A 25,009-nucleotide genomic window follows, 5' to 3' on the forward strand; every position below is an offset into this window, starting at 1 on the left:
GGTTACTTTGCTGCGTAGTTTGAAGAAAATTCTTTTTTTTTTCTTCGTTGTTGTGAGTACATATACATTGACATTTCAAGTATGTCAGTTGCTTGGTTGCTATCATGAAAAAAAAATATCATAGTATAAATACACAGGCAATTTATTAGAATATATAACATCATTTTAATCTCTCTCTGCGGTAATAATACTTCATCAGTTTATAATCCAAATTCTCTTGGTAATACTAACCTTTTTCTCAATCTCCGTTTCCACCATCATCATCATCATCACACCATCTGCTGGCTCATTTTTAACTGAGTAATTTTTAATTGATTAGTTAATTTCCATCCATAATGTCCAATAATTTCAAGACCGAAGTCTCCACTAAAGTGGATGAGGCCAAGACCACTGGCGAGCATTACAAGAAGGTGGTCACTGATGAAATAGATAAACTCGCTGGGGAAATGAAACCTGAAATTGAAAAGATCAAGGGGGAGATCAAACCAGAAATTGAAAAGCTCATTGGGTAAAAAAAAAAAAAAAGGAGTCCCAAAACCTTGGAAAACTTATATATATATATATATATATGAGTTTTCTGGTAATTTGCAAACAACGGTCCCCCTAATGAGACAAAAAGTGATACCCTGAAGCTGGGGGAAAAGACGTTGTTGATATTTTTTTTTCACGCTGGGAAAACCAAAGAGCGGGCAAGATATTGATATATATTTTGAGCTATAATTGTATAATATTTGGATAATAGATTTGAATATTTTGAAAAACAGAGATTTTTCTGAACAACTAAGATAGTTTGTAAGTGGATCGTAAATGTTCTTGAGGACATGGTGAAAGAGGTGATTTTCACAACATGCATGCATCATCTTCAACCTCAAATATTCTTGTCGCCCAGTCTCATCTCACTTAAATTCCACAATTTTTATCTTATTTCACTGATCCCGTTAGGAAACCACCATTTACTTGGTTACACTCTTTCCCAGATTTCTCTTTCATGAACATTTTCTCTTTCCAACAATAAGCTACATCATGAGTAGTTGTTTTATCTGGACTCTCTGGTTTAGATATTGACGATATATGTCTGAGGTTGATATTTTACCCTTTTGTCCCAATCATTTAGTGTTTTGGTCTCATCTCTTTTTTTCTTTTTTTTTTTTTTTCCAGCGATCATTTGAAAATTGAATAAACAATCTTTTTGAGATTTGACGTGTTTTTCTTGTTTGTTGTGGAATTTGCATTTTTCTTTGGATTGAAGCCATGATTTATTCTGTTGTATTATTTTCTATCACAGGTTTAAGTGATGTTGCTGCTGGATATAAGACTCCATGATGTGCATTCTCTCTTATCGTACAATTCATGACTAGCCCGGTTCGCCTTCGGGGATATCAAAGATTACTCTTTCAAAATTTTTAGCGTTGATTTTTATTTCTATGGCCATTGATTGCCTTGATTTTTAATTCTATCGTATGGAGAATCCACTTTCTGGCATGAGTAAACCCTGTATTCTGTGCTTCTTAATTTTCTTTGGCATTTGTCTCCATTGCTCATATCCCTGGCATGATTTCAACCCTTTAAAGAGCTTTTACTAAACATTAAAGTTTTTTTCTCCTATTAAACAAGTTCTGGAAGTCCATTTTTTAATTTCTTAGTGATAAGTGGAAGTCGCAAAACTTTCTAGATTTCAATTACATGATGCATCGCTACTATAAATTCTAGATTTGCGGATCCATACAGATTAGTTATTAGGAAACGAAGTCATTACAATCATCATTCATCCATATTTTATTCAATGCAATCACTGACTTATTTATAGGCCTGAATAAAGGCTTTATAATTTGAAGCAAATAATTTAGCGAGTTGGAAACCCAAGTAATAAATAATAACTCTCAATACTTGAACTTTTTCCCTTCATGAACGAACTTTTGCTTTTTTAGATTACTTAAATAATCTCTCCAATCTAACGATCCTGCTGTCAAGCACCACAAATCACCCACCGATATCAACCCATATTTCGCTCTGGTCAATGCCACATTCATTCTCCGTCTATCACTAACAAACCCCACTTTACTATGATCGTTCGAACGAACACAAGAAAACACAATGAAATCTTTTTCTCGACCTTGAAAAGCATCGATTGATATGCACCGTCACCTCTATCTTCACCATCATCACCATTTTTGTTCTTCTTTTTACTCTTCATCGAGAACATACTCTCATGGCTTCTTCCCCTGGTATCCCAAAACAAAAGCGGCTTATCAATCCCCTTTATCGATCTTTGTCCAACCGTCACCCCATCCTGAAGCAACCCATTGTGGAACCGATCTCTAGGAAATGCAGAAATATACGTATGCATACGATATTGAGTATCCAACATGTGCGCCCGCTCATACGTGCCATTCTCAATTACCCTTTCAAACAACGAGTACTCCAACACCTCAATATCGGAATAGAAATTCAATTGCTTGTGATCGCCAACGAGCACGAATTTCTCAACACTTTGAAGCGATAATGGGATAATGGTGCTGGGCTCGGAAGATTGGGTGGCCTCGTCCATGATCACCACCGGGATTTCCTTGGGGTGTTGGAGGGCACAACATCCCGAGCCAACGGTGGTAGTCAACACCACTTTGAACTCCCCCATAAGCCTCTTAATTATTGATCCTTTGGCTGCAAAAAGTTCCTGAAAATCCCGTTTGTCAAACCCATTAGGATTTTGGTCCCTCAACGCCCGCTCCACCGCTTTTAATGCAATAGAAAGTTCCTCATAAACTTTATGATGAAGAGTGATTTTCCCCAATGGATGCGGATTCTCTCCCTCATCAGAATAATCATTAACCCTGGCCGCTGACACGATCCGGAGAATCGTGTCCTTAAGATGCCCAAACTGCTCAAACAGTTGCCCAATCTCAAGCAACTTCTCGGCAATATTATCAATGGCAATATTGGAATGCGCCACCACCACAATCGGACCATTTAACTTTCTTGGCTGTGCAAGAAGTTGAAAGATGGTTTCCACAATCGTTGCGGTTTTCCCGGTGCCTGGAGGCCCTTGCAAGACCGTAATGGAGTTTGCCAAGATCGATCCAATGGCGATCTTTTGCGATGGATTAGGTGATTTTTCTGTGTACTGGGCCACAAAATTAGCGGTATTCGGTGCAATTTGGGTAATTGGGGTTTGGCCCAAGAGCATACTGATAAACTCTTTATTAGACAATTTAGTCAACCCTCGCAAGATTCTCGTGGCCGTGGCACTGCATGGTAAAACGTTTAATGTATGCATCGGTAATGATTTTGGTAATTGTTTCACTTCCCAAGGATAAATCATGATAAGCACCACGATATCCGCAATCTTTTCAAATTCAATATCATCATTTTTCCCAAGAGTCCTTCCATTAAAATCCACCAAGTCAACGCTTTCCGCATACCCGCACCAAAAAGCCCTTGTACCGTCATTTAAAATGAAAGTTTGCCCCTTTGCAAAAGGTGATCTCTGAATTTTTCTCTCTGATTTCGAAAGTATGGTGTTCATTTCCTTTTGGTAATCAAATGTTGCCGTATAACATACCTCGCCACCCAAATCCTCATGGCTAACGTCTTTTTCCTTCTTACTATCAGGAGTATGATTGGTCCAGCTAAATACAACATTTTCTGAGGGGAAGGTCTCGAATAAGTCATCCAAATAAGCACACCAACTAATTTCTGAGATATATTCTTTCATAGATGGGTATCTGAGGGTACTGGATCTCTTTTGGCGTTGTTTTTTCCAAGCATGCTTGAGGTTAAAAAGGAGTAATTCCTTGTTTAGCTTGGCTGTTGGGCGATTGTAAGTATACAATGGTCTTAGTTGTTTCCGTGGCTTTCTATCTGGCGGTTTTTGTAAGACTGGTTTTGGTTTCTTCTTTGGTTTTTTTAAAACATTCGGAACAATAGGAACAGCATCATCAAGTTTCAAACTATCAATTTTCCCAATGAGGCCATCACCAACATTTGACATCTTTAAGATGAAAAAAGTACTATTCAAATCTTCTTTAATGGTTTAGTATTGTAATCTTTAAGATTTAAATGTATCTATTGAGTAGCAGACGGGCTTCATGCCATTGAATAACCAGAAGAAGAATAGAAATAACTCATATCATACACATATATCGCAAACCTTCTCCCTTTATGTCTTGTTTCCCAATTTCCCTTCTTTTTTTTCTTCTTCTTGTTCCCTTCCCTGTTATCTGATTTGGGAATGTTTTAAAAGCTCCAGAGCCCTCTCTCTCTTTCTGTACGGTGATGCGAGTATCATGTTCTTTGACGGTTTATCATTCACTGTTTATCCGATCTTTGCAATTTTTTTTTAAGAAAAAAGGTGGAATTGGGAAACAATATATAAAAAGGGAAGGTTTGCCAACTATGTGAGGTATTTTCTCTGCTTCTCATTCTTCTTCTCCATCCATGGAATGAAGTTCGCAAAGATGCATTTAAATCTTAAAGAAGGTTCCATTTAATCACCAAAGAAGATTCCAAAAATTTAAGCATAGAATATTATTGACCATTCAACCATAGAAGAGGATTTGAATATTACAGCATCGGAGAAACTCCCAATAGCGTGCATTTCATCTTGAAGATGTCTAGCCGTGAGAATACCTGTCGAGGCTGTCGGAAACCGTCTCAACGAGAAAGCATTCTCAACAGCATGGCCGCTTCTTATCCCCAATCTTTGCAAGGGTTCCACGCTTCTGGAAAAAACCTTGATTGCGTATGGTGTAATCAGCTTGTCCTGTTGAACTTTGACGCTTTGGCATTGTTATGTCCCGAATGCTATCGTCAAATCGCAGATGACGATGATGGTGATTATTATCTCATTAACGAAATGGATAGCTTGAACCTTGGTGATGATGATTATAATTATGGCTCTGATGATGGTTATAAGAGTTTAGTCAACTGGGAAAATACTATTGTTCCAAAAGATTTGCAAAAACCAAAGAAGAAACCAAAACCAATAGGTCTTGCTTCAACAGAACAGAAGTCCTGGAGAGATCAAATGAGATCAAAATATCAGTTGAGAGACTCCGCCCCATTGAATAATAATTACAATCACCAAACAGGGGAGCTCAACAAGGAATTACTCCTTTTCAACCTCAAGCATGCTTGGAAAAAACGGATTTTCAGGAACTTTTTGCAGCCAAAGGATCAATAATTGAGAGGCTTATGGGGGAGTTCAAAGTGGTGTTGAGAAATTCGTGCTCGTTGGCGATCACAAGCAATTGAATTTCTATTCCGATATTGAGGTGTTGGAGTACTCGTTGTTTGAAAGGGTAATTGAGAATGGCACGTATGAGCGGGCGCACATGTTGGATACTCAATATCGTATGCATACGTATATTTCTGCATTTCCTAGAGATCGGTTCCACAATGGGTTGCTTCAGGATGGGGTGACGGTTGGACAAAGATCGATAAAGGGGATTGATAAGCCGCTTTTGTTTTGGGATACCAGGGGAAGAAGCCATGAGAGTATGTTCTCGATGAAGAGTAAAAAGAAGAACAAAAATGGTGATGATGGTGAAGATAGAGGTGACGGTGCATATCAATCGATGCTTTTCAAGGTCGAGAAAAAGATTTCATTGTGTTTTCTTGTGTTCGTTCGAACGATCATAGTAAAGTGGGGTTTGTTAGTGATAGACGGAGAATGAATGTGGCATTGACCAGAGCGAAATATGGGTTGATATCGGTGGGTGATTTGTGGTGCTTGACAGCAGGATCGTTAGATTGGAGAGATTATTTAAGTAATCTAAAAAAGCAAAAGTTCGTTCATGAAGGGAAAAAGTTCAAGTATTGAGAGTTATTATTTATTATCATTTATAATTTATTATTATTATTTATTATTATTGTTTATTATTATTATTTTTTATTATTATTTATTATTATTATTTATTATTTATTCCAACTGGATATATCATTTGCTCCAAATTATAAAATCTTTTTGATCATCACCAATGTAATCTACAAAAAGCATAGATATTTCATTAACAACACTAATACTCATTTATTTAATTTTTTTTTTTTTTATTTTCCCTTTTTTTTTCCCTCAATTGTTTTCCAATTCATAAAAGACTAATAACAAGTTAAATAAAAAACTAAGCAAAAGTAACAAAAGAAAATTGGTAGCTGGTTACACAATAAATAAAATGAAAAAAAGAAAAAAAGAAAAAACAAGAAAAAAAAGTTATTTTTTAGAAACAAAACAAGGCTAGATCAATTTTGATTCAGACCAGTAATTATATATATATATATATATATCAAATAGCATTTTACAATTTTCAATCCAATATAATCAATCAAAAAATAAAAAAGCAACAAACATATCCACAACTATGAAAAATTTCCAATCATTTCAAATGAAAATAATAATAAAAAAAAAGTCAGTTTTCTCCAGATTATAATTATCTAGTGTTGTTGACCATAAACTACTCTATAGTTATTGTATTGCATGGTTGGTGGAGGTCTAGTGTCTTTACCCCACCCACTCTTCAACATTCTACCATTGAAGTTGTAACCACTCAATTGGACAATAGCCACGGCAGCTCTTTCATGAGAATCGTACTTAACAAAAGCACAACCTTTTTCTGGGTGGAATTTGAAGTCGACAATGAAACCATAAGTTTGTAAAAGAGGAATCAATTCGTTTTGACTGGTGAAGTGGGCCAAGTTACCAATGTAAACAGTGGTTTGCCAAGTTGGTGATTGACGGAGAACAAACTCATAAGTTTGCACTGGGTTAAGACCCATTGGAACATTACCATTGTTGTTTGGTCCGCCATTTTGTTGGAGTGGAGCCCCAACGTTTTGTGAAGGTGGAGGAAGCACCCCGTTTGGGCCGTTTTGGAAACCGCCATTGTGGTGGTGGTGGTTGTGACCAGATGGGATCTTTTGCTTGTGGGAAGCCCAGTTCAATCTGATTTGACGACCACCAATCCATTCACCGTTCATGGTTTGCAAAGCTTGTTCGGCTTCAGCTTGGTCATTGAAGGAAACAAACCCATAACCACGGGAACGGCCAGTTTGCATGTCCCACATGACGTGGGCAGAAGTGAGGGATTGGAACCCGCCAAAAGTCTTACCAAGAAGATCATCATTGACTTCAGAAGACAAATCACCAACGAAAAGGTTGAAAGTGTCGGTGGTCTTGGTGGATTGTGATTGGAAAGCCCAATTGATCGAGATTTCCGAGTTGTTGATCAGACGGCCGCTCAAAGTGTGCTTGGCCATTTCAGCGGATTGGCCGTTATCGTATTCAATAAAAGCATAATTGTAACCTGGACGGTTCTTGTCAAAGAGAATCTTGACTGATTGAACTTGACCAGTGACGTTGAACAATTCACGAAGCATTTCTTCGGTGACTGATTTTGGAAGACCAGAAACGTACAAAATGTTGTTGGACATTTCACGACCACCTTCAATGGCATTAGCAGGAGTGACTTCTGGTTGAGGAGGAGCAATTGGGTTAGCAGCAGCACCTTCTGGAGCAGAAGCAGAGCCTGGAGCGGCGGCAACAGGGGCGGCGCCAGCAGCAGCTGGAGCTGGGGAACCAGAAACTGGAACTTCGGATGGGATTTGTTCAGAACTCATAATTGTAGATATTAAATTGAATTAATAAGAATAATCTTTGACAAATGAAACCAACAAAAAAAATGAATTGGGAAACCAAAAATCAAAAATCAAATCAAAAAGAAAAATGAGGTGAGAGAGAGATTAGAGAGAAAAAATAAAGCGGGAATGTCTAGAAGTAGTACAAAAACAACAAAAAGACAAAAAGAATAAAAAAAAAAAAAATGGAGGAAGAAGGAAGGAACTATTGAAATGCAATAGAACGGGTGTTTGGTGTGGGTGTGTGTCGTAATATCGATGTGCTATCAGATGGCCAACTAAGTCAAACTGATTTTGTTTTATTTTATTTTTTTTATTTTTTTTTTTTTCTTTGAGCAGCAAAAAATCGCGAAAAATTTTTTTTTTTCCTGCTGTGGTTGGTCACGGGGTCGTGGACACTTTCTTTGTTGCAATCAGCGAGAGGACCACCGTTTGCCAGGAATGGCTAGGTGGATATTGAAATGAGATATAATATGTATGTATGTAGAAATATAATATACTCTGGAAATATCACACAACACTCGCTTTCTAATGGTGGAAATGCCCCTAAAAGATAGAGAGAAGGACAACACAGTTGGTCCGGGTAGTGTTCTGATCAATCATTTACCCTGTCTTCGCCTCCCAATAGGGCAATTTGTGTGGGGTGTGGTACACTGTCATGATTCTTGATTCCTCTTTTATTTGGCCATTTTCTTCTTCTTATTTAATGTGATTTCTTGCTGGTTAATATAATTCTTCTTTTATTGAATATTCTTCTTTCCAGTTCTTGTGGTTTCCAGTCATTGGCAGTAAATATCTTATCAATGTGGTCGTTATTGACGCATTATAAAGGTCTGGCTGACATGCATCGTAATCGTAACCACCTTTACCAGTTGGCATGTAGAAACTTTATTCGATCAAATAGAGTCTTTGTATTTATAAAACCTTACCGACGTCAAGCTGTATGAGAGAAATCTCTGGTGGTTAAGCCTTTATAGGATATCGTTATCCATACTTTTGTCTTGGAAGCCTTGTTCTTTGCATTTCATTTTCAAGTTGCTATTTGTACCCCCCAGTTTTGATTAATAACTAGTTCGGGCTCGATTGTTGATAGTAATAGCAGCTTTACCAGTTCAAGAATCTGTAATTGTTGATATTTACTCATTAAGTGGTTCATATTCACAAAGTTTTCAACAATTTATTTTTCGTTTGTTAAACCATGTCATCAACTTGTATTGTCTTCTCATAGATAAAAAAAAACAATGAAAAAATTCAAAATGATCTGAATTGGGAGGGCTTTCTTCTCCTGTGTTATATATAAGTCAAGCAATATCTACTCTCCAATGCAGAGTAAGAATGAGCATTTACCATCTTTCATACTCTCCATGTTGAGAAAACACACTGCTGAACCTCAAATGATTCGCATAAGAAGAAAATTGGAATCAGGGGATAAATTCCACTACTTCTTGAGTATGCTGAATATCCTAGACTTTTTCTAAATTCAATCGATAAAGTAGCCAACTGGTATTGAGAAGTGCTTCATTCTCCGGGTCTTTTAAAAACTTACATGATCATTATTCTCAGAATACTCCAAACCCAACAGCATTCCAAAACCCTATGTATGGTATTTAGTTGAAAGTGCTTAATAATTTAACTACTCACCCAATATTTCTTCGTAATAATTGTAAATCTCTGAGTTATAACTCAAAAATGCGCTATCGTCGGACTGCGATACCGGCCATAAGGCACTTTTTATGCTGATGGGTATTGGCTGATTATGGAGCTTCCACAGCGACCACCCAATATCAAAGAAGTTTATGATATATCTTTTTGTCAGACATTATATTCATCAATTATTATTATAATAATTTTGTTTCCTAATTGTTGAATATTATGGCGAACCATCAAGGTCAATTCAATTTGTGATCCTGCGAGGACATTTGATTTGATTTGGAATCTAATGATCGTCAATTGTCAGTATCAAACCAAACAAAAGTAGTCAATGATCTTTCAAATATTATATATAATCCTAAAAAAACACCTAAAAAAAAAAACAAACGCAAAATAACTGCAAAATCACCATAAAATAATGCCAAACTCATCACCAAATGTGCCAAAAAGGGGGTGGTGAGCCCCACTCCGGTCAGCAGCCCTGGCATCGCCCCGGAGGAAATTCGATCTGTTTGAAGTTTTCCATTTGACTCATCTCCCAAGAGGCGAACGCTATTCTTTTTTGGTAACATAATCAATAGCATGCCTCCGAAGAAACCAAGCAAGGCAAAGGTTATCAGGTCAGCCGACGGGGTCGAGCGTGTGGCCCAGGCTTGTGATCGCTGTCGCTCGAAGAAAACGAAATGTGATGGTAAAAGACCCCAGTGTTCTCAGTGTGCTGCAGTGGGGTTTGAATGTAAAATAAGTGATAGGTTATCGAGAAGAGCTTTTCCTCGAGGGTATACTGAATCATTGGAAGAACGTGTTCGAGAGTTAGAGGCGGAGAATCGCAAACTTATTGCTCTAATAGATCTAAAAGACGAACAATTGGAGTTACTCTCGAAGCCAACTAGTAATAACAATAACAACGATAACGATAATAATGATAATGATCATCGTCGGGATACCACAACAATTGATAAAAAGGCCAATGGTATTAATACCAATATTCCTCAAGAATCAAAGTCCGCAAGTTTTCTACCCAATGACAAATCAACCTCTTCATCAATTGCCATTCCTCAACCATCAAAAACACATTCCAGTGTGGTAATAGATCAAGAATCGCCTCTAAATTCCGATAATTTGTCATTATTGAACCAATTAAACCAACCGAAATTACATACCCACGAACCCCACGAAGAAGGTTGCAATTGTGGATGTGTAAACTTCCCTCATTCTGTCCATGAAAGACCTACTAGTATTGCCGCCAGTGTGATTCTCGGAGATCGACAAAATGATAATTTTGACGATGACGATAATGACGATGATCTTTTATCAATCTCGAGCTTTGAAAGCTATAGCAATGACAAACTAGGAAAATCAAACTTCTTTGATGATGGGAAGAAACAACTCGTAGGTCTACGAAACCCTGCAACGTCTTCATCTTCTTCCAACATGAATGCCTATTACAATAATTTCAACGTGTCATTCGAACAAAAAGAAGCTCCAGGGGCAGCAGCAGCAATGGCCATTGCCTCGATGAATAATGACAGAAATAAAATTAAAAATCAAATTGCAACCCTCGTGGCAATGTCAACCCCACGAACCACAGAAGAAATATTATTCATCCCATCGCTCATTGGCAAACTCGGTAACGCTCATGGATTCGATAGTAAACCAGCAGTGTTCACCGCCAAGACTTTGGCATTACTTAAGTACCATTTCGTCACCAAAAACCCTAACCATATGATTGATGATTCCACCATCATCAACCTCAAGAATATTAATTTCAATAAAATCAGCCGGGCAGAGTCTCATTTATTTTTTGTCAATTTGAAGCTCCCAAACAGATTAGATTTGGACCAACTTATCACTTACTATTTCCAAGAATGGCATAAATTGGTCCCGGTGGTTGATCAACAAGAATTCTTGAAAAATTACATGAAGTTGATGCAAAGTGCCGAAAATAAGTTCAACGATAATGACATGTTTGGCAATGAGAAATTCGGGGCAGTGGCGATAATAATCGTGGCGTTGGCACTTTTGGGTAGAGTAAAATGCTCACGACACTCTAATGATACCTCGTTTGCCAAAGGTAATCAAAAGTCTATTCGATTCATTCATTCGAATAAATCCTCTTCGACCCCATTCAATAGTAATTATAAAAATTGCGACCAGGAGCAACCAGGGGTAATTAATGATAATGACGCCACAATTCGTCTTCTAAACTATTATCATCATCTAATCAAGCAGATTATTTCGTCATCGATTGTCGAGTCTTGTTCCATGCAGTCGTTACAAATCCTTTCCCTTGCCCTCTCATATACCCTTAACGTCGGGGATATTGGTAGTTCTTATACCCTTCGGGGTAAAGTGGTGAGCATGGGTCAACAATTGCGTCTTCATCGTTGTCCATCAGCCGTTTTGAGCAATAGTGGTTCGATTGTCTCAAAAATCCAACAATCGGAACGTCGTATTCTTTTTTGGTGTATTTTCATCCTTGATGCGTTTGGGTCATTACAGTTGGGGGTTCCAAGATTATTGAAAGATTATGAGATTGAATGTGCTTTGCCATTTGCCAATGATGATGCTGAAGATGACAACAACACCAATATTTTAATGATCAATAATTCTCCATTGTCACTCGTTGGTAAAGTTTCAAGTCTTTCCCTCGCAATGATGCGTTTCTCAAAGATTTTGGGGAATATTTTGGACTCAATTTTCCGGAGAGGCGGGGTGACCATCGATGCCCTTGGGAAATCGTGTATTATATTGGAAGATTTACTTGAAAATTGGCGTAAAGACTTACCAGACCATTTGAAATTTACTCTTGATGTCAATGGAGTTTTGAAAAACCACGATTACCAAAATTACTCGAACAAAATCTTGACCACGATTGTCCTTTATTACCAAGCCAAGATCTTGATTTATCTTCCAGTGCTTGCTGCCGAAGTTCGTTCATCCAGAGGCTCATCCTCGTACATAACTATTCAACAGTCAACCAACACCATCATGGGGATTACCAACTTCATGGCTCAACAAGCATGCTTTTTGGCCACTCCTTTCAATTGCGCAAGAATGAGAGCCCGTTATGGGTTATTGGGGGCTAAAGGGGCGTTAGATTACGCGCGGGGCGGGAATCTTTTCCAAGACTTGAAACTGAAATTGACCGATTTAATTGCCGATTTGAAATTGGAGACAGAATTAGAGACCCCTGGTTGTTTATCGGTCAATGCCATTAAAACCTTTGAAGAAACCATCCAGTCGATTTTGAGTCCTCCGAATTCCGCGGCTGCAATTTTGAACGGATCTGCCAATGGTAAACAGAAACAAAAAAAGAATAGGGTTAATGGAAATGGGGCTCGAAAATTAATATCTTCGTCAACAACTAATGCCGCCGATGTTTCTAGCCGGTTCCCAAAGATGGAGCCTAATGTTCATTCACCTTTAAGTAATGTCACAAATAATAATAATAATAATAATAATAATGCAGTAATGGTGAACAATGCTACTCCAGGTGGGATCTTGTTGGATGGTAGTGCATCGTCTATGGTGAAAAGCGCGAGCACCGAAACCTCAGTTTCCACATCTTCTAATGGTCCTGCGGCTCCGAATGTCAGTGTTAGTAGTGATGAAATGATGGGATTCCTTGAATCGTTAGTGGCCCAGCCAATGTCGGTGTCTAGCAGCACCAACCAGGCGCGGGGATCACCGACCGAATACGAAGGCGATCAAAACTTCTTTTCAGAATTCGCTGCTGATGGGTCGCTTGGGCTTGCCCAATTATTGGATTTGTCATTGATATCCAGCATGGCGGAACAAGAAGCGAAACGCCAGGAAAACTCACCACCTATTAATCCTGATGGCGAAATGAAACTCATGAATAACAATGGTAATGAATCTAATATCGGTAGCTCGATCCCCCATAATAACGGGTATAATGCGAACCAGTATAATACCAACCAGAATCCTAAGAACAATAGTAATGCCGCTGATAGCATTTTGCAAAGCGGGATTAGTGCATTCTTCAATAATAATGATAATAACCCAGTACCGACGGACGAGTACTCGCGTGGAAGTTTTTTCCAATGGCAGAAATGATCAAATATTATATCATACGGTGGAGAAGGCCCAATTGGTTAAACTCTTTGTTTTCTTAGATCATGTCTTTTTTTTTTAGTTGTTGTTTTCTACTGAATTTTTTTTACACAACGACCTTATTATAATGAAGCAGGAACGGGAATTTTCAGAGGTGTATAATAGTATTTACTAGCTTGGGATGAAAAATTTTTTTATTTGGCAGCTTTTTTTTTTTTTTTTGTTTCTTTGGAAGCTTTTTTTCTAAGCTTTTCAGTTATGATGATGATTGTTTTTTTACCGTTTATTTTTTCACTATTTTGTTTTCACTCCTTCTGAGAGTTTCATCTTTATATAATGTTGTTATATCATGTTACGTTTCTTGAATTTTTAAATGGTTGGTTTCTTTACGATCAGTTGTGCTTTAAATATAAAGTATTGTCCACTTGACACAACGGCATTTTATTATTATGAAAATAGTGGAGTAGTCAACCATCAATGACTTTATAGATAAGTTAGGAAATGGCAGAACTCTATCTCTTATATACATGCTGCTGGGTAAGTATGGAAATAAAAGTCTCCTTTATAGACGCACGAGGGGCGTCTCTCTCATCGGTTTGACGTGATGTGGTCATAGACAAAATAGATTATAAAGTCAGAGCAGCTACTACTCGCGAAATATATTATTATCAGTTGATATCTGACTTTTTAGAATGATTACTCAATATTGATTTGGAGGCAATTTTCTCAATGTAATGCCCAAATAAATATCCCACAAATGGTAATTAGAATTTCTCAAATCACAGGAGACTTCCCAAATCTTTAACCACAAAGCAACAACAATACAACATTGGAGCACAGCTTGAAATATAAATGGAATAATATATTATAAATACTATTTCATTATATAGAGTCTGATGGGGGCACCCCCTTTCCGATTCTAGGAGCACAGAGGGGTGGGTGTGCATGTCTTGTTGTGAAGGTCCCATTTTTTTTATATCTTCTTTGTGTTCTATTGTTGAAGTTCGATTGGCTTTTCCTTGATAGAAAGGGCGGTCCAGGGGTTGGATTAGCTCCACTATTTTTGTGAATATAGAGCTAGGTGGGATATTTTCTCTTGTGATGTTGAGATTGTTTACTGGAGCATCTACGATGTAGGGAAAGATTCTTACAGATTGATATTTTTTGTTCGATACAAAAAAACTGTTCTTATTTCTAATTGTTTATAATACAGAACAATCAACAGAATATTCCAGGAATAATATAGGATATTAAATAAAGAATACACCAAATAATGCAAAATGAAAAGACAATTTGTAAAGATACTTTAGCCGCCGGTGCTCAAGGAAGCACCATAAAGGAGTAAACCGCACCTTCTGGAACAGAGGGTCTGTGATTTCCAGTGGATTATGAATAGAAAGAATTTCATTACCAATTTCACTATATATAGTGAGTACTTAATGTAGACTTCTCAACTATGTATCCAGTGCTTTCACACCTCCAAAAGAAACTTCCCAATGATTTAATAATCCAAATGTGTGAGCTCCTAGGTTATCCAGAGTCCAGTGAAATTTTAAAGCTTTGTGTTATAGAAGATGTACAAGCAGAATACTATTCTAATGACATAGTTAATAAATCTATTATTGATTTAAGTATAATTAACTTTCCTCTTGAAATCTCCCAGAGCCTACAACAATGAAAATTTCCAAGGCTTAATTAGTCTTAAAGAGTTGCGTGTATCATATACTGATTTAATTACGAGCATCCAAGGGTTGCAAACTATACAAGAGACTCTGATTACCCATAATTGTAGTTTTTATTTGCCATATGATGATCTAACAGATTTTCCCAGACTTTTTTCAAGTAACAAACTCTCAGAATATCTTCCATTGTCTTTAATTTTATCGAACCCAACATTTCTCCTTAATTATCCGAACATTCCAGCCTTCAAAGCAAATCAATGATCTCACTTCTGTTATTAATACGGTAGCTCTAGGATATCGCTGGTTGCAAGCAACATAAATCAATGATATTTGTTGCCTTGGTAATTGTACTAGACTTCTTATGCTTATCACCACAAAATTATCAACGTTAAATCTCCTGGCTAATCCAATCCAATTAGGGAAGGAGAGTTAGCGAGGTTGAATGAGGTGAAAAGCCCTGTAATTAAGGTCTTCTCAAAACGTATACATCGATTCCTTTACCAATGATCTGCATCTTTTTGTACTTCAAAATCCCTTCAACTTTTTTATTTTCTTCAGCAAGGAATATTCCCACTGCTTCGGGGTTCTCCTCTTGTTCAACTGGGAATGTGAAGTCCGCGGTCTTCATCATCAATCGCATGTAATTCCCATAATTAAACCCTTTTGAGTTTACTGATGTGCCGGTTCGCAATATTTCAAGCTGGGTCTTATCTATTACCAAGTGGATTCTCCATCCAGCTTTGGCGAGCCCCAAGACAATGTTATCTTTCGACCGGGAAACGTTGAGCGGGATTTTTTCAGAGCTACTTTCTTTGGTAGAATGATGATCCCAATCGTCTAGAACGAATTTCCCATCTTTGGCCTTGCTATTAATTAAAGATATCGATTCGAGTTCTTCAACATCAATATGGAATAGGATATCAACCAAAGAATCACGGAAGGTTGTAGTAATTCGCGAAAGATCGATCCTTGAGAGCCGTAGTTTAGTGGCGCGATGGAGTCTCACTATAGATTTCGAGTTATTTGATACAGATACCACGGTTTGGAAGAACGCTGGGTTTTCGGGAGTCAATTGCTGGGCTATGGCTCGACGATTGATGAATGCCCTGATGGGGATTGCCGAGCGATCCAGGATTTTGAGAAATGAAGTTCTAATGAAGGTGTGTTAGTAATCATGTTTGTGTTTGGTGCGAATATATATATATTATACACATACGAAGGGGCCATTCTGGTTGATCTTTATATCACCACCCCCATAGCTCATCGCTCATTCTGAGTTGTCGTCGTAATTGACCCCAGCCGGCCATCCACCCGCACACCAGCCAGCCGCCCACTCCCACTGATTGCGAGAAAACACCCGCACACCACAACGTTCTTCTTCTTTTTTTTTCACCCAAAGTAATTTGTAACCGCCGATTGTTGTGTCTGCCATCACTAGCAAATAAACAAGCAATATCCACAGCCACTCTCTCCCCCCCAAGGAATAGTAATACTCGCACATCCAAAAAACAAGCACCAGTCATCCACATTCCCCTTTCACCTTCCAAATACAAACCCTCTTATGGCGTTCCCGCTTATTGTTTGCGCCACCAACGGTCGGCAATCACTGTCCCTTCTTGATTCCTCAAACTTTACTCTCGTACTGTTTACCTCGGTAAAACAATTATTTGTAGGGCTCATTGGACTATCGCGTATCGAACACAGCTTTGCCTTTCCTATCCCAATTGTCATCAACGTACCCGCAGTGCCTGCGTCGTCATGGGCAGACCTGTTGGAGGATCTCTCATTTCTTCAATTGGAAGTACTATTATCTGCGTTCTTCCCGCATTTGAACATCATCATCCTTGATTACCATAGTGTGACTGACCAACCAGGGAAATTGGAGCAAATATTATTCCGGGAAGTGGTGACTAACCATCATTTCTTTTCAAAGAATCGGTTCCGTCGTATGCAAACATTGGTGGGATTAAATGGGGCTCCCCACGATTTATCGTTGACGGTATTTGGCAAAGTCACGTCGTTTGACCAATTAACTGATAAACACCGGGGTTTGTTAAACGAACTAACGTCACTAAATGTTACAAAGACTTACAATGATTCAAATTACCCATTGCTCCCATCGTTTATTAATACTATTCCAAAGAACCTTGCTCGGGTGTTGAACCAAAACCATAATTTCTCTAGCAATATTCATCCACTCACCCCAAAGACAAAATATAATCAGTATCTTGATTTAATGTTGAAAAATATCGACTTTGAAAATATCTTGTGCATTGGTGACGACCGGAAGTTTTATATCGAAGAATTCCTAATAGAAAGTTGGTATTTCCAAGCACACGATTTGACGTACGATGAATTGGTTTATGTGTGTTTTCTAATATTCAAGAGAGTCTTTCAATTATTCCCCAAGGACTCCGGGATAGCGTTGGATGACAGCAAATTATTGTGTTTGTTGATTAACGTGAGAGAAGTTTATGTTGGAGGCAACGATTTTCACAATTTCCGACACGCCGTGGATGTGGTACAAGCAATCTTTTATTATTTCCTCAAATTGAACCTTGTGCCAAAACACTCGATCATTTCCAAAAAGAAAATTGTTCATGATTATAAACGTCAAAAAAATAATGCCTCTGAGCTTTGTGAGGACGGGAATTGTTGGAATCATATCGTGGATTTCAATGAACAGACTATTGATAACAATGATAGTTTGGAGAAAGAAGCTGAAGAACTCGACCCATCTACCGAGTACCACATCTATAATAAATCACCAAAGTTATACTTGAACCAGCTTAAAACTTATCAAACGGTGATTGACCAAGAATTCCCCACAGAAACTACCAATTGCGCGCTGGAAACCATTGTGGTCACCGCGTATGGGAAATTTAAACAACGTGAAAAATCGCAACTTTTATGTCCTGTTGAAGTGTTGGCGTTGCTTATTGCCGCCCTTGGACACGACAGCGGTCACCCAGGGTTGACCAACCATTTCATCATCACCAACCGCTCGCCATTATCGATTATTTTCAATGATCAATCGATCCTTGAGAACTACCATTTCATTTTATTCCATGATGTATTACAGCGACATTGGCCAGCGTTGTTTGATCAGCAGATTATCAGCATGGTGTCTCCAGGGAAACCGGTGGATGTGAAAAGAATCATTGCCAAGAGTATTTTGGCCACCGATATGGAAAAACATTTTTCGTTCATTAATCAAATCATCAACAGTGAGCGTGACGCGCTTGAGAAAATCAAAAATGGGAACGAGCTTCCGAAACTCGAAGTCTCTTCAGAATTGTTGTGTCAGTTATTACTCAAGTGTGCAGATATTTCCAATATCACCAGACCTTTAAAGCTTAGTGCCACATGGGGGGTAATTTTGGGCAAAGAAATGGCGGAGATCGCCACGTTGGATAAGATTCTCAAATACGGAGCCACCATTGACGATGCGAAGTTGCCGGATGATCAAGAATTGGTGGAGCATTTAAGAAATTACGAGGGGCTCGACAAGCATTACGATGAAGAATTACAAGAGCTTGTGAATTGCTTAGAATCATCGTCCAAAGATCAACCGATGGCCGAACCAGAGACTCACAATCTTGGAGATGTCACCTTGAGACAATTGGTGATGGACAATCCTAATTTATGCAAGAGTCAAATTTTCTTTATTGAGCAGATTAGTTACAAATTGTTTGAGAAGATCAATGAGATTCTTCCATGGTTGGGGTTCATTTTGCGTATCCTCAACAAGAACTTACATTTCTGGAAGCTTTTTGAAGAGCGAGCCAAGAAATGATGTATTATTATTATTATATTTTCAATTATTATTATTATTATTGTTGTTGATGGGTTTATTTTTGTAAGGATATACCGGTGTGCCGGAACAATGCAGATATATGCACATATACTGTGATACCCGCACACAAACATGATACTCACACCTGCATGCTTGTGCAGCTTATCCGGTATCTTCAGCCAATCAGCGGCGGCCGCTGCGCAGCCCACCGAAGGTGACAAAATGATTAGCAAAAAGACCCGTCCAGGTGGCACCCGCAGTCTTTTGGGAGATACATGCTGCTTTTTCCTTTTATTTTTAGTCTCCCTAGAAATTCCAACGCAAAAATATATATAATCAGTTTCTATCGTAGTTCTATTTAACAGTAACCACTAAGTCACTGCTTCTCTGTTGTTTATTTGTTTACTTGCTGTGGTTTTTTTTTTTTTTTTAAAAGAAAATTCTTCTAGTTGGTGATCCTCATAAATCATCATCTATCATTTGGTATAAGCATTTTTTTTTTTGAGGACTTGTTTGTGTGAGATCTACGACCATTTTTTTTTTTTTTTGTTCTCTCTCTCTCTCTCTATTCACTTGACAATAACTTGAAACCTCAGGGGAAAACACCAAGATCAACTTTGTGGAACAACAATAAAGGCTCAAGGTACCATTGCAGCGATACAAGATCATTTGCTAATGATAATGGACGAGCTTCCAGACATTGTCTCTGCCCAAAGAAATAGCATCCGTGGCAATTTTGGCTACGTTGATATTTCCACCACTACTCCTCCCAACAATAACAATAACAATAATAATAATAATGATAATCTGCAATCAGATATCATGTCGAGTCCCAAAGATTTGTTCAATTCTGCCGAGCTGCTCTGGAAAATGTACCATTCGGCAAAAGCGTCACTTCCGTACAAAGAACGGATTGAAAACATGAGTTGGCGGATGATGGGGATCAATTTGAAACAGTTGAAGTTAAAAAACCAGGAGAAGAAAAAGAAGAAGAAGAAGCTGGTGGTTATTGATGAAGATGTTTGTATGTGGGAAACCGAAACCATGCCTAAACCTCCACAGAATGTCGATGACAACAACAACAACAATAATAATAATAATAATCATAATCATAATGATCTACTAACGGGGCAAACTAGTAGTCTCAAACAAGACTTATTATTTAGCTCATTCATTAAGACCCCGGTACTAAATAGTCTTGATGCGGTGGACAACATCGAAACTTTTGATTACGTTTCGAATCTCAAAAAAATGACCAATAACGAATCGAATAAGTTTGCCAATATGATGAAATTCAACCGCTTAAAGAGCCCCGATACTTTCATGTTGAGTCAAGCTGATGATGAATATTCCAAGAATATCCCTGATGATATCCCAGCCAGAACCATCGACACCGAGGATTTTTTCAACAAGGGTCAAAATATCAAAAAGCCTAACAATACTCATAATCATAACGATAATTTCGATCAAGGATACACTTTTACCCTCGATCCATTAGCGGTGGAAGCCCCATCGGGGCATCCGATGTTTAACGGTAACTCTAATTTCTCGCTCCCTGCCACCAACAGAATCAATAATGATAATCATTTTACCGGCATTGCAGGTTCGATATTCGCCCCACCACCGTCCAATGGTATTACTTCAATGGGGTTCCAGCCGTCGTCACTTCCAACCCAACGGAAACTCATCTCGAATCCTACTACTGAGCCATTTAATGGTATGACCCATAACAATAATAATAACATCATCAACAACAACAACAAACCACCACAACCACCAAGTTCGATCCTCCAGAACTTGAATTGGATGACCGATGATCTGATGATGTTCAGCAATAGTGTGCCATCGAACACCTTTTCGCATGCCAGTGGCAGCGATTTTGGGATGTCGATGATGATGGATCATGTTCCCGGACACCACCATTCGCATTCGACAATGTCCCATCAACAAATCGAGAACATCAAGAGTATTTTCTCATTCAATTCGGAATCCACAATTCCTGGAGCCTCTTCGCCATTTGATAATTCTGATATCGACACCCCAATGCTGACTATCACCCATCATCATACCGCCATCGCCAGCCCGATCTTTAACAACAACAACAACAACAATAATAATAATAATAATAAAAATATTGGGTTTAGTAATACTTCAGTATTGACTAAACAACTTAATGCTTTCAATGCAGCCCTCGAATCTGAACCATCATCGGTGACCTCAACCCCAACCCTTCCACCCCCAAAATCATCATCAACCACCACCACCACTACCAAATCATCAACCACTAAACCAACCGCCCACCAACGCAAGAAATCTATCTCAAAAACCACTAGCAAGAAGAAGCTGAAAAAACCATCATCTTCTACCCTTACCGCCACCACCTCCGGAGGGGGGTCTAAAAAAGATGGGTCTTCGAAATCTTCGAAATCTAAGCCTTCTGCTAATTCCGCTTCATCGTCATCATCATCCGCCACCGCTGCCGCCGCCAATTATCAACCTAGTCAGTGTACTAATTGTCATACTAAAACCACCCCATTATGGCGACGTAATGCCGAAGGTCTGCCATTGTGTAATGCTTGTGGGTTGTTTCTTAAACTTCATGGGATCGTTAGACCATTATCTTTGAAGACGGACGTGATTAAGAAAAGACAACGGGGCACTGGAACTTCTCAAAGATCTTCGAATCGCAAGAACGCCACAGGTGCTGGTGATGAAGATTCCAATAAAGGTAAAAATTCCACCACCAATGCCACCACAACCACCACCACCAACAACAACAACAACAACAACAACAACAACAACAATAATAATAATAATAATAATAATAATGGCAATGGTAATTCTACTACTTCCACCTCCAAGACCAGTGGCACCCTGGCAATCCCTATTAAAAATAATGGTAAATTGAGTAAGATCAAAAAAGATAAGCCATTATCGGTGCTGGCCTCCAATTTGCTCGCGTTGAACTCACCAACCAGTTATAGTTTCAACCAAGGAAACTCATCGTCTCCTACCACCACCGTGAAACTGAGTTCTACTAATGAATTGACCATGTTGCAAACTTTGGATATTTCTAGCACTCAACCGCATGTCATCAAAACCTCTCCGGGGTCCACCATTGCCACCCCAATCAGTGCCACGTTTGATCTGGGTGATAGGAATGTCGAAGATTTTACGAAAGATGATAGTCAAAATAATTGGGAATGGTTGTTGAAGTTTAGATAAGGAATGAGGCAATTCCAGTCAAAAAGGCTGTTTGTTTATTATCAAAAATGGTAGGTATAGTGGTTTATGTTTTAGATGATGGTCAAAATTGGGAATATGATCAATTAAGTTTCATCAACTATCAAGGTAATTCCAATTTAATACTTCATTTGTATTGAAGCAGATTTGCAAAATAACCGGGACCAAAACAATGGGAAAAGAATTACAATCACACAGCGATCACCACTTCCTCATGTTTAAAAACCCCAATTGATTACTTCCACAGAACCCGTTACTATTTTTGAACATTCTCAATAACTCATCATCATCATCATCATTTCCGGATAATGGGAAATGGCTCATCTAAATACAGATGTTTGAAAACGGTTCGGTTCATTAATTTTACATGCTTGGTGGAGTATAATTTCATATTCTTGGTGAAGTATTTCCAGAAGTCTTTCCCCCCTCCTCCTTGGATTGATTACCCAATCATCGTTACAATTTTAGGCCATTGGTAATTTTACCAATCATTGGCTAAAATGGCAATAATTTGGCAACTGGATAATTTGACAATTGTACATATTGTGCTCAACATTTTTCGAGCTCGTATCATTGCTTTTTCAATATTGAGGTTTGGTTTTCGTTTCTTTTTTTTTTTTTTCTTCACTCATCTAATCGATTATCATGTTATTCAATATTGTTGTCAATATTTTTCATCTTTATTTACTCCCTTTTTCTTTGGTTCGACATAAATTTTCTTTTGTTTTTCTCATTTCTTTTTATTTTATTATTATTATTACACTGGGATCGATACATAAATACATTAGTTATTAATTGGAGATAATATTTAAAACCTTCTGTCTTGAAAAAAAAAGCAAAGCATTTATTTCTTTAAAGACGAAGAAAATGAATCATAAACCCCATATCGACCATTCGTATCGTCGATGAAACCGCTTGAATGCAAACTGTCAATTAGATCTTTGTAGTCTTTAAATAAAACGTGGGAATCTTTATTCCTAGAAAACTTGTACAGTTTATTAGGATCCCCATACCGGGAATTCGAAATATTATATTTCGATTGTGAAGAATTGCCAATAGTGTTAGTAAACCCATGAGCAGCGGTGCTAGATCTGGTATAATCCCCAGTGACATTGATATTAGTTTCTGGTAATTCTTCTTCCACATCCCCATGAAATCTCACATCCCTCATTCTGCCGCTCTGGGCAGCAATTATTTGCATCACTGGGACTTCCGAAAACGCCTCATTCACCATTCTTAATCTATCCGCGCTCTCGTCATCAGTTTGTAAAGTATTAGAAAATGGTAACGCACGCAATATCAGGGAATCATCAGGGTCTTGAACTGACTCCTCTATTACATCATTTACTCCTTGTTCATCACTCACCAAGCTATCAATTTTTTCAGTGGCCTCGAAAAACAAAGAGCTATCACTAATATAGAAATCTTCAATTCCACTATCGATACCACTAGTAGCAGATTGTAATGCTTTTCTTTGTGAATAATGAATTTCATTATTGCTGGTCCTCGTATCATCATTTGATTGGTTTGGGGTCATCGGCTCGTCAATGGTATGAGTAACAGTTTGGACTGATGGTGAATTAACAATAGAATTCTTCACTGTTGACAAAGCAACTCCAGTATATTTTAACTGAGATACCAAAGAAGCATATAAAAATTGAATAGTAGGCACTGATGTTCTAAGAGACATCGATAACATTATTAGCTGCACCAAAATTAAATCGGTTGGTACTCCCTGGCCGCTGTAGTAATTGAACAAAACTAAAGAATATTTGATAAATGGTGGTAATACTATGGTATAATGCTCCATTGGCGCATCGGACTCTTCGGTAAACTCATCCATCATCTTCTTAAAAATGGCATCTTTATGTGAAGGCTTTAAGTCCTTGTTGCCACATTTGTAAGCCAAAACTAATATCTCATTCATGATATTTTGAATTAATGGTGACACTAGAGGATCGGTGAATAACTTTTTCATATCTACAATCCTGAATAAAGCTGCAAAACAATCAAAACAAATCAAATGAATCAAGCGCTTCCACAAAAGGGTTGCAAAACGGGTGCGAGAAACTGTTGACACTTTGAACACTGATTTCACTCCTGATTTCTTCAAAAGCGCTATAAATTTTCCTAACGGCGATCTGACCTTCTTGGAGTTCAATACTGCGATACTGGATTGCGGCACCATTTGATCATTATGATGGATACTCAATCCCAAGAAAATCGATAAATTCGACTCCCTGGTCATCACTAGGTAGTCCTGGACTTTCTTGATCCCCAAAGAACTATAAAGAGAAAACACATTACTATTGGGTAGTGCCGAGTATACTACTGGCTCCAAATGGATTGAGAAATTCGAATTGACAATTATCGTAGAGCTTTCTCCTACCAAAGGCTTAATCTCGGTAACAAGAGATTTAAGTTCGATCAAACTTGGGGAATATAACAATAAATAATCGAGCTTATTTTCTGTATCCCATGCGCTCATAAGCTGGTCTACGGATTTCACCGTTAAATGTGGCGAATAGCTTTCTGATCCAAACGTTTGAGATCTAATGGGTCGTTAGATAAAAAGAAGACTTTCATCATCAACAGAGGTCAAGAAAAAAAAAAACGTACATCCAGTTAATTGGAGATTCATTATTTGTCAATAATATGACAGATACGCCAACTTTAGAAAGACGCCACGCTATAAACGTATTTATCGATGAATCATCAACTACACAATAGGTTAGAAAGCCCAATATTTCCAGGAATACAAGGATCTAATCCCTACCAATAAAGAACGTCGGCAATATACGTCCACTGGTGCGTGGTATTGCCATAATTGAGATATTTGACGGAGACTATCTTCTTGCAATATGAAGCGAAATTAGTAGAATCACAATTTAACACAAACAAAACTCCCCCATATAGAAAAAAAAAAAAAAAAAAT

The 25,009-nt window shown here is 38.1% G+C and overlaps 9 protein-coding genes across 9 annotated transcripts; 5 read left to right on the top strand and 4 right to left on the bottom strand. All coding sequences in view use genetic code 12, as the record gives it.

The window, feature by feature from the left end:
* Positions 1–1,880: 1,880 nt before the first annotated feature.
* DASC09_029130 (uncharacterized protein) lies at positions 1,881–3,988 on the bottom strand (the record flags this gene model as incomplete). Its single annotated transcript, XM_064996516.1, has 2 exons — positions 1,881–2,113; positions 2,206–3,988. The coding sequence occupies 2 exons, from the start codon at positions 3,986–3,988 to the stop codon at positions 1,881–1,883; spliced, it is 2,016 nt and encodes a 671-aa protein (XP_064852588.1).
* A 618-nt stretch (positions 3,989–4,606) lies between these two features.
* On the top strand, positions 4,607–5,179 carry DASC09_029140 (uncharacterized protein; the record flags this gene model as incomplete). Its single annotated transcript, XM_064996517.1, has 1 exon — positions 4,607–5,179. One exon carries the CDS (start codon positions 4,607–4,609, stop codon positions 5,177–5,179), a length of 573 nt encoding a protein of 190 aa, XP_064852589.1.
* A 172-nt stretch (positions 5,180–5,351) lies between these two features.
* DASC09_029150 (uncharacterized protein) lies at positions 5,352–5,818 on the top strand (the record flags this gene model as incomplete). The annotated part of the gene is made up of 2 exons (XM_064996518.1): positions 5,352–5,493; positions 5,586–5,818. The coding sequence occupies 2 exons, from the start codon at positions 5,352–5,354 to the stop codon at positions 5,816–5,818; spliced, it is 375 nt and encodes a 124-aa protein (XP_064852590.1).
* Positions 5,819–6,426: 608 nt separating this feature from the next.
* Positions 6,427–7,608, bottom strand: PUB1 (Pub1p; the record flags this gene model as incomplete). The annotated part of the gene is made up of 1 exon (XM_064996519.1): positions 6,427–7,608. The coding sequence occupies one exon, from the start codon at positions 7,606–7,608 to the stop codon at positions 6,427–6,429; it is 1,182 nt and encodes a 393-aa protein (XP_064852591.1).
* A 2,250-nt stretch (positions 7,609–9,858) lies between these two features.
* DASC09_029170 (DNA-binding transcription factor) lies at positions 9,859–13,356 on the top strand (the record flags this gene model as incomplete). The annotated part of the gene is made up of 1 exon (XM_064996520.1): positions 9,859–13,356. The coding sequence occupies one exon, from the start codon at positions 9,859–9,861 to the stop codon at positions 13,354–13,356; it is 3,498 nt and encodes a 1,165-aa protein (XP_064852592.1).
* Positions 13,357–15,498: 2,142 nt separating this feature from the next.
* Positions 15,499–16,262, bottom strand: SAW1 (DNA-binding protein SAW1; the record flags this gene model as incomplete). The annotated part of the gene is made up of 2 exons (XM_064996521.1): positions 15,499–16,186; positions 16,252–16,262. The coding sequence occupies 2 exons, from the start codon at positions 16,260–16,262 to the stop codon at positions 15,499–15,501; spliced, it is 699 nt and encodes a 232-aa protein (XP_064852593.1).
* Positions 16,263–16,596: 334 nt separating this feature from the next.
* On the top strand, positions 16,597–18,831 carry PDE2 (3',5'-cyclic-nucleotide phosphodiesterase PDE2; the record flags this gene model as incomplete). Its single annotated transcript, XM_064996522.1, has 1 exon — positions 16,597–18,831. One exon carries the CDS (start codon positions 16,597–16,599, stop codon positions 18,829–18,831), a length of 2,235 nt encoding a protein of 744 aa, XP_064852594.1.
* A 675-nt stretch (positions 18,832–19,506) lies between these two features.
* On the top strand, positions 19,507–22,056 carry DASC09_029200 (Gat1 protein; the record flags this gene model as incomplete). The annotated part of the gene is made up of 1 exon (XM_064996523.1): positions 19,507–22,056. The coding sequence occupies one exon, from the start codon at positions 19,507–19,509 to the stop codon at positions 22,054–22,056; it is 2,550 nt and encodes an 849-aa protein (XP_064852595.1).
* An 862-nt stretch (positions 22,057–22,918) lies between these two features.
* On the bottom strand, positions 22,919–24,899 carry DASC09_029210 (uncharacterized protein; the record flags this gene model as incomplete). Its single annotated transcript, XM_064996524.1, has 3 exons — positions 22,919–24,626; positions 24,694–24,793; positions 24,875–24,899. The coding sequence occupies 3 exons, from the start codon at positions 24,897–24,899 to the stop codon at positions 22,919–22,921; spliced, it is 1,833 nt and encodes a 610-aa protein (XP_064852596.1).
* Positions 24,900–25,009: the final 110 nt, after the last annotated feature.

Source organism: Saccharomycopsis crataegensis (assembly GCF_037102585.1).
Source record: "Saccharomycopsis crataegensis DNA, jcf7180000000083, whole genome shotgun sequence".
Taxonomy (NCBI): domain Eukaryota; kingdom Fungi; phylum Ascomycota; class Saccharomycetes; order Ascoideales; family Saccharomycopsidaceae; genus Saccharomycopsis; species Saccharomycopsis crataegensis.